This window comes from Tursiops truncatus, chromosome 13 (assembly GCF_011762595.2).
Source record: "Tursiops truncatus isolate mTurTru1 chromosome 13, mTurTru1.mat.Y, whole genome shotgun sequence".
Classification (NCBI taxonomy): Eukaryota; Metazoa; Chordata; class Mammalia; order Artiodactyla; family Delphinidae; genus Tursiops; species Tursiops truncatus.
Genome location: NC_047046.1, coordinates 26,004,214 through 26,019,700, shown reverse-complemented (window position 1 = coordinate 26,019,700; position 15,487 = coordinate 26,004,214). Strand labels below are relative to the sequence as shown.

At 48.9% G+C, this 15,487-nt stretch overlaps 1 protein-coding gene across 1 annotated transcript in view; it reads right to left on the bottom strand.

Annotated features, from left to right (window-relative positions):
- Nucleotides 1–908: 908 nt before the first annotated feature.
- CRKL (CRK like proto-oncogene, adaptor protein) overlaps nucleotides 909–15,487 on the bottom strand; it is a 31,723-nt gene continuing 17,144 nt past the window's right edge. The window contains exon 3 of the mRNA XM_019926198.3: nucleotides 909–4,359. Coding sequence (XP_019781757.1) covers nucleotides 4,225–4,359 — 135 coding nt within the window. The 3' untranslated portion in view covers nucleotides 909–4,224. The remainder of the gene's footprint in view (nucleotides 4,360–15,487) is intronic.

Below are 15,487 nucleotides of genomic sequence, written 5' to 3'. Positions count from 1 at the left end.
TCCCCAGGGCAAAAGGCGTGGGCACGGATGCCCCCCAATCTCTGCAGCCCCCCGTTGGACACAGGCCTCAACCTCCTGCCAGGGAGCCATGAGCAGGGCCAGGGCTTGAAGGGTGAGTCACTCCAGGCCAGGATGCAAAGACGCTGTGGGGTGTCAAGACCTGGGCCCTGACACTCACCCCGTGGGGAGGCAGCTTCACTTCCCAGGGGTTCCCATCACGGAGGAATCCAGCCCAGCGTTGCTGAGCAAAATTTAACTTTCCAAGCAGAAAGTACTCTTCAAAGGTGTCTCTGAGGCCTTCCTTCTTCCAGGACGAGTGGACCGTTTGGAATCTCCCAAGCTTTCCAGCAACACAGCTTGAGATGATCCAGGTTGCACCTTCCTGGAGGTTCTACCACGACGACACTTGGACCTCTCTTGGCACACAAATAGGTGCGGGATAGCACTGGCTGGGGGGCGGCAGGGAAATCAGCGGGCCCCCCAACACCTCCAGTTGAAGGTCCCAGAGCCTGTCAGGAGGGCCACAGACAGGAGCAGAGGATTTAAGAAAGGCAGGTGAGTCTCATGCCCTGACCAGGGACAAGGCTGCTCCGAAACTTATGCTTCAGACAAGGCGCCCATTAGAGGGAGGACACCCAAGTTCCCTGGAGGATGCCGGGCCTGGAACTGCCACCCCGCCCCCGGGAGGCCAGGGTGTGAGTGGTGCTGGTGCCAAGCCCCACCCCTCCACTCAGTCCACAGCAGCAGGGCTGGGCAGGGCAACTCGCAGAAGCACCAGGTGGCCATTGCTTCACAGGTGTCTGGGCAGGTGCTTAACTGCTGGGGGGGCTGGGGGGGCTAAGGGGGGCCGAGGGCCTCCAAGGCAGCACTGAGGAGACACCAAAACACGAAAGCCGCTGCCACCGCCGGCTGATGCAAGTTTTATTGAGACAATGTACAAACAGGCCATGGAAACAAGGGTCTGATGCCGGGACCAGTAACGTAAAATGGAATACAAAAATAAAAAGGCACTGATCTGTTAAGAAAAGACACTCCATGTATTCTAAGAATATAAGTCATTTAATACTGTTAATTTTATAGCACAAAATAAAACAAGCTATGATCCCCAAAAATAATTTTAAAAGCTTACACATAAAATATTATTGCCTGAAGTTTACGATCTTTAAGTTACAGGTCAAAAGAGTTTTGTGTTGTGTTGTTGTCATTTTAAAACACACAGTGAAGACCGTCAAGAAGCAAGGCCACTGTTCCTCCCGCAGAGACCACGACCCTGTCTCAGAGGACTGTCCTTCCACTCCGTGAGAGCACACACCCAGCTCGGGGCCACTGGCTGCAGCCACAGGGACACAGGCCTCCGGTCCCAGAGGGTGGAGGCTGAGGGCGAGCTCGGTGGTGTCTCGGGTTCGGTGTGAAAACAATCAGGATTCACTCATTTTAAGAGGTTAATGAACATAATATTATTAAAGGATTAAATTATAAACACCTGGCACAAAAACACCATCCCTTTTCAAAAATAAAATGTTCATATTCCTCTGAGCAAACTTAACAAGAGCAGTGGCCGCCGGTCCCGGCCCGCCTTGTGTGTAAACAGCTGGAGAAGGGAGTCAGCACAGGCCAGATGCTCAGGCTCAGGAGGGAGCAGCTGGCCCTCTCTCCTCAGGTTCCTGACCGTGAGCACAGAAGGGGTCTTATCTGGGTGACAAAGTCGTCGAAGGGCAGTCCATCCACATGTCCTTCTCTTCATCAGCTGTGTCCCTGGGCAGCAACACCGGGCAGAGGTGACAGGGACAACTCCCTTTCCAGGATAAGTACATTTTTAATCAAACTGTCAATTCCTTTAGCATATAATTTGTTCTCTTCCCCAGTGAGCTACTTTAACATCCACACATTTTCTTAAGTGACACACAGTAGAGCAGAGCAAGTAGCAATAATGGACAGTCCTAAGAGGAAGCCTGCCCAGGAGGGAAGCCCACGCCTCTGGAAGATTTGAGTCGCTTTCTGAAGCAGAGTCTTCCCAGATCCCTGGGGAGCCCAGGCCCAAAGCCAAGGTAGTGGGCTGTTTCTTATATATTTAGGGTGGAAAAAAAAGACCCTGGCTGATTAAAAAACTAATAAGGTTCTAAGTCCAAAAGGTACTACTTTCGGCACACATCTCCAGTTCAGAGCTCAAGGCTCACCTAATTTGGGGCTCTGAATCTCTGGGGCAGCCCTGGAGACATGCACCTGGGCTGACAGACTGAACAGATGCCTTCTGAAGTAAACCTACATTTGCAGGGTGTTCTGATTCTGAAGTGATCCCCGTGAGGTGGGTCACGCTGTTTACTGGTCAGCAGACATGGCTGGAAGGAAACCTTGCTTTCCAAAAGGCCATATACTTCTTGTACTTGAGCCAACTACTGGCATCCAAAGGTGCCCAGCCTCTCGGCTAAATGTGGTTTAATAAGGCCTTAGGGTGTGTGCTCTCTTTGGACAGGGCACACGTCCCCCCCTTCTGTGAGAGACCCCCTTGGGTACTGGGTTACAGGCCACAGGGTAGGCATCATCCCCAGGTAGAGGGCAGGGGCCCAGCCACACACGTGCCACTTGCCGTGGGGCTAGGCTGGGCCTGGACCCAGAACAAGAGGTGACTGCAACTCGGGCACCTTGGGAGCAAGAGGTGGCCACAGCTCTCACTGATCAGGAAGAGCCCACAAAGAAGCCTTTTCCAGGAAAACCACAGAGAGACAGGGCTATGTGAGCACCCTCAAGAGTCTTTAATATGATGGTTACCTACCTGATGGAACATTTGATTAAAGAGAAATTGAAACATGGTGGCCTTGCTGGTTCTGACCAGGATAACTGCTCGAAACCTCAAAACCCAAGACCCCTGGGAGCCAGGGCCGAGGCTACAGCAGATGCTCAGGGAGGACAGTTACTTATCAGGCTGAGACCACACCTCCAGGGCTGCTGGACGCATTCTCAGCTGAGGCCTGTCTTCAGCAGGGTCCAGAAGGGCAGGCACACTGAACTGCACAAAGGTTCCAGAATTCTAGTCGGCCGTGTGCTATAGACGTGGCATCGGTCACACACTGGTACCAGCTGACTCGTATGAACAGGCCTCTTTTAGCCAACAGGGAAAACTTAACATCAAATAAGTAATGGCTAATGATGCATTTCATTAGACATCAAATGCATCAACCAAGGCCCAGGGCTTACACTTTCTTGCTGGAGAGCAGTGTGGACACAAGAACCATGGAGCCAGAATTAGCAGCACGATCTCTCTTGGGCAGCCTGGGGAGCTTGCTGGGGCAGGGAGAACTGGGCCTCAGTGAGTGGAATTTAACGATTCCTTAGTGAATTCAACGACTTTTTAAGGAAACTTGGGTCCTATACTTTCAAGGGGTGCATTCACTGAAAGCCTGGACAGGAAGCCAGCAAACAAGGTGAATCACACCACCCCCTGGCCCCTGGCTCTGATGCCTGCGGGGACAACGTCGTCCAAGAGGCTATGCACGCAGCTTGGAAGCCCACATCTGCTGGGTGGTGGTGGTGGTGGCTGTTTGCTATCTGGCAAGGTACCACCGGCAACCAAGACAGTACAGGCCTCTGCCTCAGGGCTCTTTTTCTTGCGCTCCTGCGGTGACAGCGGCTTCAGAGGCACGTGCCATCCCTCGTCTCATCACAAAAGCTAACCTGCTATTTAAAAACCTGTTCAGAACACACCAGTCTAATTAATTAAGTCTTCTAAAACCAAACCAAACAACAAGAGGGAAAAAAAAAAGAAAAGAAAAGCCTGACGTGGGGAGTTTAGGGCAGAATTCCCTCTCCTGAAGGGTCCACTTCCTCTGCTCTTCATGGAAACCACGCCGGCGACGGCACCACCCATGGCTCCCAGTGGCAAGGCCTTGCTGTGGGCCCGAGCTCCCCTGGGACCCTGGGTCAGCCCAGGGACCGGCGGGGCGCTGGCCGGAAGGGAGCCCTGTCCTCGGCACCTCCTCTCACCTGTGTGCCTCCACCAGTGTTTCCAGTTTATGATCCAAAGAACTCTAAAATCAGCTACTCTTTGACAACACGACTATGATACAAATGCCGGGGCAGCCACTGTGAGCATTCCAATGTGTGGGAGGCTGCCCGCTGCAGAAGCTGGACGTTGGCAGCGCGTGTGACCTGCCCGAGAGGACGCTTCCCCGCTTGAAGGAGGCGTGTGGGGCAGGACGATGAAGCAGCAGGCACAGGGCAGCAGCATCACTCGTTTTCATCCGGGTTCTGAGGGTCGATGATTTTGACGTGCGTGAAGGGGAAGAGCCCTTTGCGCCCGTTCACCTCGCCTTCCCACTGGCCGTTTATGTTCATCCTTGTGACTTTCACGATGTCACCCACCTGTAAGGGGGAGAAAGAAGACGAAGTCAGCGTTTTCTCTGAAAACTAAATCACACATGCTATTCCACTGAAAGGAACCAACACATTTTCTTCTTAGGACTCTCATTTTTCTCAGTGCTTAGACCTAAAATCATGCTGTGGGCTTCCCTGGTGGTGCAGTGGTTAAGAATCCGCCTGCCAATGCAGGGGACACAGGTTCGATCCCTGGTGCAGGAAGATCCCACACGCTGCAGAGCAACTAAGCCCGTGCGCCACAACTACTGAGCCTGTGCTCTAAAGCCCACTAACCACAACTACTGAAGCCCACGCACCTAGAGCCTGTGCTCCGCAACAAGAGAAGCCACCGCGATAAGAAGCCCGCACACTGCAAGGAAGACCCAACGCAGCCAAAAATAAATAAAATAAATTTATTAAAAAAAAAAAAAGAATCTGCCTGCCAATGCAGGGGACATGGGTTCCAGCCCTGGTCCAGGAAGATCCCACATGCCATGGAGCAACTAAGCCCATGTGCCACGACTACTGAGCCTGAGCTCTGTAGCCCGCAAGCCACAACTACTGAGCCAGCACACTGCAACCACTGAAGTCCGTGTGCCTAGAGCCCGTGCTCCACAACAAGAGAAGCCACCACAACCAGAAGCCCGTGCACCACAATGAAAAGTAGGCCCTGCTCACCGCAACTAGAGAAAGCCTGCGCGCAGCAACGAAGACCCAATGCAGACAAAAATTAAATAAAATCAGGCCGTGCCAAAGACACGAGGTGCCTACCAGCAAGCCAGGGTGCTTCTGCTCAGCTGTGAGAACGTGCTCTGAGGCAGCCTTTTCCCCCCCGATTGGCTACTAACTCCAACGGCACAGAATGAACACCTGACTCTGAGAACGGTTCAACTCACGCAAAAAGTGCATTAAAAGAAACAAAGCGGGACTTCCCTGGTGGCGCAGTGGTTGAGAGTCCACCTGCCGATGCAGGGGACGTGGGTTTGTGCCCCGGTCCGGGAGGATGCCACATGCCGCGGAGCGGCTGGGCCCATGGGCCATGGCCGCTGAGCCTGTGCGTCCGGAGCCTGCACGTCCGGAGCCTGTGCTCCGCAACGGGAGAGGCCACAACAGTGAAAGGTCCGCGTACCGCAAAAAAAAAGAAACAAAGCCATCTCCACCCTCTTTCACGGGAAGGAGCTTCTACCGCCAAGAACACCCTGTCCGCTGCCTCCCCTGCAGCAGCGTCTCCCAGCGGCCAGTCTCGGGGGAAGGAAGCCCAGCTCAGAGAACCTTTTCAAACCAACCTTCAGCTTTAGGGTGGTAGGAATCCTACCTACGGCCAGAGGACAGGCACCAGCCAGGGGCTGCTTTGCTCATCAAGGGAAGGCAGCAATTTTGACTTGGGTGTGGTTTTCAAACTGTCTGCAGACCCTGAGCTCTGAGGAGGTGCTTTAAACTCCAACAGATGTCAGACTGGGACTTCAATCTTGTAAATGTGTATTTTATAAAAGTTATAATCAGAAGCAGTCAAGCGCGTTCCTGCCCCATTACTCCGTGCTGCCCTGCTGGCTGCTGCTCATGTGCTTTCCTTGGAACGAAGCTTCTGTCCCACGTGTCTGATGGAAGGCCCCCGAGAATAGCAAGGTAAAGGGCAAAACACACCTCTCACTGCACGCAACAAAGTACACTCAGAAGTGAGCTGGTTGAGGGGGGTTAACACAAGATGGTATCTACCATTCACGTTATTTCCAATGTTTTCTGCCCATTGTAAAAGTCGATCACCCCCCCAACTGCCTTCTTAATTCTTGTAAATCTCAATTTACAAAACACCTTTATATTAAAAAACTTTTAATCTGACATCTATGGGGTTCCATGCAGTATTTCATTTTGGAAAGGCATCTTCTGCTAAAGCTGCTGGGCTAGAGAGCTGACTGCTGGCCCGGAGTGACCAAGGGCCCCGGAAGCGCCCGGGGCTCCAGGCAGAGCCACACCTGCCCTTCCTGGCTCCCAGGCGTTCAGGTTACAGGGCCAGCTACTGCACTCTTAAAACCAAACTCCAGGCTCTAAGATGGCTCCTGGTCTACACGAGACGAGCCATTTGTATGGAAGCACCAGGACATCACTCGGCTCACGGGGGTGGGAGACGCGGTGCTTATTAGGTGACGCCGGTGCGAAACAGAGAACTGAACACTGCGCCCATGCCCACCCAGTCTGTCCAGGTTGTGATTTCATCCTGACTTGTGCACGAAATCGAAGGCTCAGCCTGGGGAAGAGCTGGGGACGGAGAAGGAAACACACCGCCAGCAGCTGCTGCGGGGGCCAGAGTTCGATTCAGCAGACGCTGCGCGTCAGCAGCTTGGCTGTGTGGCCGCCTTTTCAGAGGGTTCTTGCTGCAGGGCTCAGCCTTGATCCTCCACACACTCCACCCTCCTGTAAGGTAGGCTGGAGCAGGGGGGCCACGGCAGCACAGCCCAGCTGCACGAGGACCCCTTGGCTCCCCAGCCACTCTCTGCCCTAACGTCGCATCCCTGCCCTGAGGTCTCCCCCACACCCGGCACTGCTGACTTCATCAACCCACTTGCTCACCGGGATGCTCGAACCAGCACACCAACTGCTTAACTCCCCAAACCTACTGCGGTCACACTTACATGGACAACAGCGCTATTACCAAATGGAACCTCTTGCCTTGTGGAGACCGGCTTACTTGGGAGTACTTGCCAAAATGACAACGGAAAAGAGTGTTATCCCCTGAGGCTCCCTGGTTAGAACACAGTATAAATTCAGTTTAAATTTTAAAAAATAGGGGGGAGGGTCCCTAAGTTCCTAGTCTGAATTCTGACTCAAACTCCTCTTATTTAGGAAAACTACAAATTCAACTTTACTGTAAGACAGCTTGTAGAGTTAGTCCAGTGATTAAGAATTAGATTTTATATAATGACAAGTCGTAAGACAAAAATAAATGCACTATAGTATTCAGATTTTTGTAGCCAAGTACTAGATACGTATATGAGAAAAACAAGGCGTAAAAAGCTAACTACACGTATTTATAAATTAAATTACTATATTTATTTTCAAACTTATGTCATCACTCAACTTTAACACCTAAGTTGGTGGAACAATTAAAATTTGAAGGTTACCAACTTTAAGACTTGTATTAAAAATTAAGTTGTAAAATACTTCAGTGGAAAAAAAAATTACAACTGAAAAGACATGTTTTCTCTTGTTTTGCCTTAAAAGGAAATAAAAATTTTGGGGAAAGAATAAACTAATTTAATATAAGAGTTAAGTTTTAAAATGTCTTTAGTAGACTTCTAAAATACAGATTGTTTTAAGATTAGTGCTTAGAGTTCAAGTATTGCTCCCTTTCTCCAAGTAACAATGTTTTTATTCATAGGTGGCAGAAAGAGAAATGTCTTTCTTATTCATAACTAGGATATCACACCAACGATTCTGATAATTAAGAATAAATTCATATTCTTTGAAGTGTACCAAAGATTTAGCTCTGTAATTTGTATATTCTTTTCCTACCGTACAGAAGTCATAAAAGAGGAAAACCCTGATTATGACCACATTGCTATCTCTAGTGAAGATATTTGCCAGATCGGATCCAAGGAAAGCTCTACTGCAGATGGCACCTTGAGCTGCAGTGGAGACTGTGCAGAAATCACAAAGCTGAAGATCAAAGGGAGCTGAAGTCAATGGGGATCTGCAGTCATGACTTGTGTCCAATCTGTCTTATTCCATTAAAAAAAATATTTAAGCACAAACTTAAGACATGAGATGAAACTCATTTAACACAAAAATTAAGATGGGGCCTATGTGAGCAGAGAGAATCCTCTGCAGGCAGGAGCTGCTGGGATACTACAAACCCAGGCCCTGCAGCTACCCCCACCCCTACCTCCCCCAGACCCTTGGCCTCCTCAAGTCTCCACTGCAGGAACCAGCTGTCTCGTGCCTGGAGCACAATAAGGCCACCAATGTGGGGAGCCTCACTGGCACATTCTCTCTCCAACATATGAGAGCATGTTCTTTCCTTATTTCCTTTTCAGCTAAGAAAATGATTACCTGTCTTTATTTTTTAAATAATGAAATAGGAAAGAAATGAAAATTCATGGATATAAAACTACTGACACCATTACAAAATGACTTACGGAAAATACAATATAATCAATGTACTGAAACAAGTATAAGAAAAGGCAAGGACATGAGACTTCCCTGGTGGCACAGTGGTTAAGAATCCACCTGCCAATGCAGGCGACACGGGTTCCAGTCCTGGTCCAGGAAGATCCCACATGCTGCAGAGCAACTAAGCCTGCGTGCCACAACTACTGAGCCTGCACTCTAGAGCCCGCGAGCCACAACTACTGAAGCCGTGCGCCTAGAGCCTGTGCTCCGCAACAAGAGAAGCCACTGCAGTGAGAAGCCCGCGCACTGCAATGAAGAGTAGCCCCCTCACCACAACTAGAGAAAGCACGCGTGCAGCAAGGAAGACCTGATGCAGCCAAAAATAAATTAATTTTAAAATTTTCCAAAAAAAGCAAGAAAGAAAAGGCAAGGACAAATAAGAGGGTGTGTGAGTGCGTACCTGTAAAGAAGATGTGGTGAGCAAAGGGGAGAGGGACCAGGTGAGCTAACGCCCAGGTGGACGCTGTGGTGCAAAGGGATGATGGCCTGAGGGTCCCTGGGCAGTCTGTAGGCAGGCCTGCACTCAGAGCCAGATCAGACTCTGACAATGATGTTTTTCTTTGTTTTTTTTTTTTTTTTTTTTTTTTTTTGGTACGCGGGCCTCTCACTGTTGTGGCCTCTCCCGTTGCGGAGCACAGGCGCCGGACGCGCAGGCTCAGCGGCCATGGCTTACGGGCCCAACCACTCCGCAGCATGTGGGATCTTCCCGGACCGGGGCACGAGTCCCCTGCATCGGCAGGCGGACTCTCAACCACTGCGCCACCAGGGAAGCCCTGACAATGATGTTTTAAAAAAAAAAAAAGACTAAGGCCAGAATAGCTCAGACTAAAAAGAAACAAATATAATGCAGTTTTGGCTGATGGGTGCTGTTGGCAGATGTCAGGATCAACAGCTTCTCCCTAAGACTGAAGTTTTTGTTTGCTCCACTCATTTGACATCCTACAAAAAATATTTTGGGAATTCTGTCTTTTATCTATGCTTTTCTATCTTCACCTGGACTCTGGACGCCCAGAGTGCATATATTTTGCCTCAAGTTTGTAATCTTAGCCTGCCTTAGCTGATGTTTGATAAATGTGCAAGAAAAAATCTCACTTTCCTGAAAACCTGGCCCCAGCAGCCCTCTCCCACATCCTGGTTGAGCTTATTCCTCCAGTCCGGGGGCCAGGAACACGCTGAGACCTCTTGCTAATGCCCCCTCCTCCAGGTGCCCCCCCCAACTGCCTGGCTCTACCAGCCCAGCCACCTTCCATCCCCTGCCACCCTTGCCATTCAGCCCAGCTCCCAACCCTTCCTCTCCCCCAGCCTGGCCCCCACCTACCACCAAGAAACTCCTGGGGCCCAGGTAAATGGCCCCGGGCCAGTCCCCTCCCACTGATGCCGAGGCACCTGAAGCAGGAGACTTCACCTCCCTCTTGCTCTGCTGCCCCTCTGCCCCATGGGGGCTCCATTCTGCTCGCCCTCGTCCCCCACCCCCACACAGCACTCTCAGAAGGAGGAGGCTGGTCTCGCTCATTTCGCATTCCATGTCACAGGGCTCTTGTAAGCTTTCCAGGGAAGTCTGCAGAATCAGGGAAAAGAGAAAAAACGACAGGCTGCTGTCCGCACGTGCTAGAGACAGATGGCCAAGTAAGCAGCAAGGTTCTGAGGACAGAAGTGACAGGCACAGGGCCTAAGGACAGTAGAAGACAGACCTTTTGAAAACATAAAGATAATTAGGTCACTGCTCTGCCTTTGAACCCCCGACACCATTTATTTGCACAAGAGCACCATCCAAACTCCTGTCTCCAAGGCTCTACCTCCTCTGGTCCCCAACTCTTCCTATCTCTGACCCTCACCCCAATCACAGTGGCTTCCTTTCAGTTTCTCAAACCTGCCAAGGTCTTGCCCAGAGATGGGCTGTATGACAGATACAGGGACGTGATGTACTGGAAGTGCGACCACACGACTGCACAGCGTAAGATATTAAAAACCATGTTCCAGGCTACTGCCCAGCACCATCAAGCTTGTCCTAAGAAACCTTGGATCTCTGCTCTGCTTCCACAACCGAAGGAACATATATGCAACCCTGACCAAAGTCAAACACACCTTAAGGACAATCCCAGCTCCCATAAACAGCCTTATAAAGCTGCACACGCCGCCACTGAGAGCAGGAAGGGCTCTGGGCGGCCGCCACTGGAGATGGGCTGGATTCTGTACTGTGTACTCAGGACACACATGAAACTAAGATCTAAGATCTACAACAGCGGGAGGTAAGCAGTCTCTGCTTAAAGCAGGTTTAGGGTGGCACCATGCGGTGACTCACGCTATGACCTTTGGAATGGGGCAGGGCTGGACCGATGTCCTGGTTCTGCCACTTTTAGGGCTACATTACTGTGACAAACAGTTCAAGTTGTCCAAGTCTCCGTTTTCTTTTGACTTTGGAAGGTTCTTGCGATAATTAAAGGAAGTACTAAATGGAAGTGTTAACCACAACACCCAGCGAAGTAAACAGTAGCTGCTATTGGCGTAGAGATTCCTGAGTAGACCCAGTCCCCACCCCACGATCATGCCCCCGACCAGCTGTCCTCTGGCTGGTTCCAGGGAGAACTGGAACCAGCAATGGAGAAGCACTGTACACTAAAGTGGGTTTTCAACCCTGTCAGTAACAAGGGTCTTCTCAAAACCGACGGGGGATGGGAAGGATGTCTGTTAGAGAGAGGAGATGAGGGGAAGGCCTGGAGACTCGAAGTCTGATACGTCACTGTGAAGGGTCCCAAGCAACGAGGAAGACCATGGGAGGATGCAGAGAAAGGTGCCAGAACATCCCACCCGCACCTCTGCCAATTCACTCCTGACTCTGACGGTCTTCACAGGATACCTTCTGCTAATTCTGCCTAATCAGTTCAGTGAGATGTGCTGCACGTCGACTGCAGTTCCTACCCTCTTCACTGTGAGACAGACAATAAATAACCCACTGTCTAGACGTGGCAGACACTCAGCAAATGTGTTAGATGATAAAAACAGTGCAAAAAGCGAGTGGCTGAAAAGCAGTATTGAGTCCACGTTGCAGAGCACAGGAGCAAGGACGAGGCCTTCGCCTGAGGGACCCTGAGTAGCAGCGTGCGGCTGGGTGCAGCCCAGGAGAGTAGAAGGGCTGGGAGACTTCTGATGGCCACCTGACCATTAATGCCACACTCTGGCCTTGCAGGAGTCCTCACATGTCAAAACACAGCCCGTCACTCCTCGTGCTGTTTTCTACCTTAGAAAGGTAGAAGGCCCCCTTCCACGGGTCCGAGCCCCAGAACACCACACATGGGACGGGGCTGGCTGTGGACTGGCTTCTTCCATGGCTTGACCACACAGCCCCTCGGGTCCAGGGCCCAGCATGGTTGGGAGCTCTCAGTGCTGGTCCGGTGTCCTTCCTTGGGCTTCATGGTAGAAGGGCTGAGCCAAAAGCAGCACTCACTTTGGAAGGCAGATAAATCCTGAAGTGGTTGGGTACCAACTCAGCTCAAGGGCCAATGTGAGCCTGGAAGGTGTGGCTAACCCAATCAACAGATCGAGAAGACATTCCTTATGTCCTTATGTCCTTTACTGTCACCCTGTGACAGTCCTCCTCATGATAAGAACTGCCAGCACACTGGGGAGGGTTTGCTTCAACTCTAAGATGGAGCACACACTAGCAGGCTCCGTTCTGTGTGAGGCTGACACGAGGGGTAGGAAGAGGGAGACGCCAAGAAGATACTTCCTGATGTGGCCATGGTCTCCTGGAGCCCTACCTGTCCCGAGTGTGAACAGGAGCTCTGGAAATTATTCTGCCGCCTGTCTTCTGGCACCTGATTCAAAGAGCAGTCCTCCTTGCAGGAGGCCCCAGCACTGGCTGCCACAGCAGCTTTCTGCTTCCCCAGTCAGGCGCCATAAAAACAAGATCAGGAGTGCAATGGGTTACACTGGAGTCAGAAGTCCTAACTTCGGTGACAGGAATGGGTCTCAGATATTAAAGATCCTCAAAGTATATGCAGAACTATATGTAAATACATTAATATATGTTGTTTTTCTGGAGAAAGAGTCCACAGCTTTCACGAGATTCTCAAAGGGGTCCGTAACCCAAAAAAGATAAAACAAAGCAAAAACCCACGTGCTACAATCACCAGGCAGCTTTCATCCTGCCGTTTGTGGCTTTCATTCGTTCACTCATTTAACGCATGCTGAACATCCATGTGCCAGGCCTGGAAGGACACAAGACAGAAAGAAGCAGACAGCCCACCCGCCCTCATGGAGCTGCCTCGGCCCTTTGCCTGCTCTAACACCGCCCCATGTGCTCTGGGCACCTGCACCTGAATCAAACTCTCCATGTCCATGTGCCCTGAGCAGCCATCAAGTGGCCTCATGTACCCTCACCTACAACCGGATGCTACTGACTGGTGCTTTTTTTTTTAAAAAATGAATTTATTTATTTATTTATTTTATTTTATTTTTGGCTGCGTTGGGTCTTGGTTGCTGTGCGCGAGCTTTCCTTAGTTGCAGTGAGCAGGGGCTACTCTTCGTTGTGGTGCACGGTCTTCTCATTGCAGTGGATTCTATTGTTGCGGAGCACGGGCTTCAGTAGTTGTGGCTCGTGGGCTCTAGAGTGCAGGCGTCGTTGCTCCGTGGCATGTGGGATCTTCCCAGACCAGGGCTCAAACCCGTGTCCCTTGCATTGGCAGGCGGATTCTTAACCACTGCGTCACAAGGGAAGCCCTACTGACTGGTTTTTAATATTGAAGACTCAGTCTCTTTAAAATTGCCATTATCCTTCAGGGTATTAACTTGGTTCAAGAGGGCTACTTACTGGTTAACACTTATGAAAACACAGGGGTTTTATATTAGGATGAGTCAGGGGTTAAAGGTATGCCGTGGTGCAAGAGAAGGTGGGCTATGGAAAGGAAGAAGTAAAACCATCTCCATTCACAGATGACCTGATCCTATATGTAGAAAGATTCCAGAAGAAAGCTATTAGAGCTAATAAAACTCAGCCAATTTGCAGGGTACAAGATCAACACACAGTATCAGTTGTGTTTCTATACACCAGCAGTGAGCAAATAAGAATGTAATTCCAGGGAACTCCCTGGTGGTCCAGTGGTTAGGACTCGGCGCTTTCACTGTCGTATCAGGTTCAATCCCTGTTGGGGAACTGAGATCCCGCAAGCTGCGCAGCGCAGTCAAAAAAAAAAAAAAAGAATGCAATTCCATTTACGATAGCATCTAAAAGAATAAAGTAACGGAATAAATTTAACCAAGGTGATAGACTTGTACACCAAAAATTACAAAACACTGCTAAAAGAAATTAAAGAAGACTTAAATAAATGGAAAGACATCCAGTGTTCGTGGATAGGAAGATAATATTTTCAAGATGTCAACACTACCCAAAGTCATCTACAAATTCAACACAATTTCTATCAAAATTCTAACAGCTTTTTTCCCCCCCCAGAAATGGAAAGGCTGATCCTCAAATTCATATAGAACTGCAAGGCATGCTGAACAGCCAAAACAATCTTGAAAAAGAAGAACAAAGTTGGAGGACTCATATTTCCTGACTTCAAACCCACTACACAAAGCTATGGAAATCAAAACAGTGTGGTCTTGGCACACAGACAGACATATGGATCGATGGAATAGAATTGAGTGTTCATAAATAAACTCATACATCTCTGGCCAACTGATTATTATTATTTTTTGCCACATCTTGTGGCTTGTGGGATCTTACTTCTCTGACCAGGGATGGAATCCATGACCCCTGCAATGGAAGCACAAAGTCCTAACCACTGGACCACCAGGGAATTCCCTGGCCAACTGATTTTTGAAAAGGGTGCCAAGTCCATTCAATGGGGAAAGAACAATTTCTTCAACAAATGGTACTGGTACGACTGGATTTTCTACCTGCAAAGAAAGAATTTGGACGCCCATGTCAATCCATATACAAAAATTAACTCAAAATGGATACACAACCTGAATGTAAAAGCTAAGACCATAAAACTCTTAGAAGAAAACATGGGGGTAAATCTTCATGACCCTGAATTTGGCAATGGATTCTTAGATATGACATCAAAAGCACAAGCAGCAAAAGATAAAATAGATAAGATGGACTTCATCAAAATCAACAACGTGCATTAAAGTACACTGACAAGAAAGTACAAAGACAACCTACAGAACTGGAAAAAAGTATTTAAAAATCATACCTCTGATAAGAGTTTAATATCCAAAATATATGAAAAACTCCTAAAACTCAACAACAAAAACCAAACAACACAATTTAAAAATGGGCAAAAATAAAATAAAATAAAAATGGGCAAAGCTCTTGAACATTTTCCTAAAGAAGATATAAAAATGGCCAAGAGGCACAGGAAAAGACACTTAACATAATTAGTAATTACAGAAGTGCAAATCAAAACCACAAGATGCCACTTTATAGCCAGTAGGATGGCTATAAATTTTAAAAAGAAGGAAAATAACAGGTGTTGATGAGGATGTGGAGAACTGTGGATTGCTTGTGGGATTGTAAAATGGTGCAGCCACTGTGGAAACAGTTTAGTTGACCTCAAAAGTTAAAGAGCTACCCAGCAATTCCACTGTTAGGCATATACCCTAGAGAACTGAAAACAGGTATCCAAACAAAAACATGTACATAAATGTTCGTAACACTATCCTCAATAACCAAAAGGTAGAAATAACGCTAATGACCATTACCTAATGAATGGATAAACAAAATGTGGTCTCTATCCATACAATGGAATTTTACTTGGCTATAAAAAGAATGAAGATACTTGCTATAACATGGATGAACCTTAAAACATTATGCTCTGTGAAATAAGCCCAATCCAAAGGACAAATATTTTATGATTCCATTTATTATATGAAGTATCTAGAATAGGCAAATTCATACAGATAGAAGGTAGACTAGAGGTTACCAGGGCCTCAGGAGGGGAGGGTAGGGAGTTACTGCTTAATG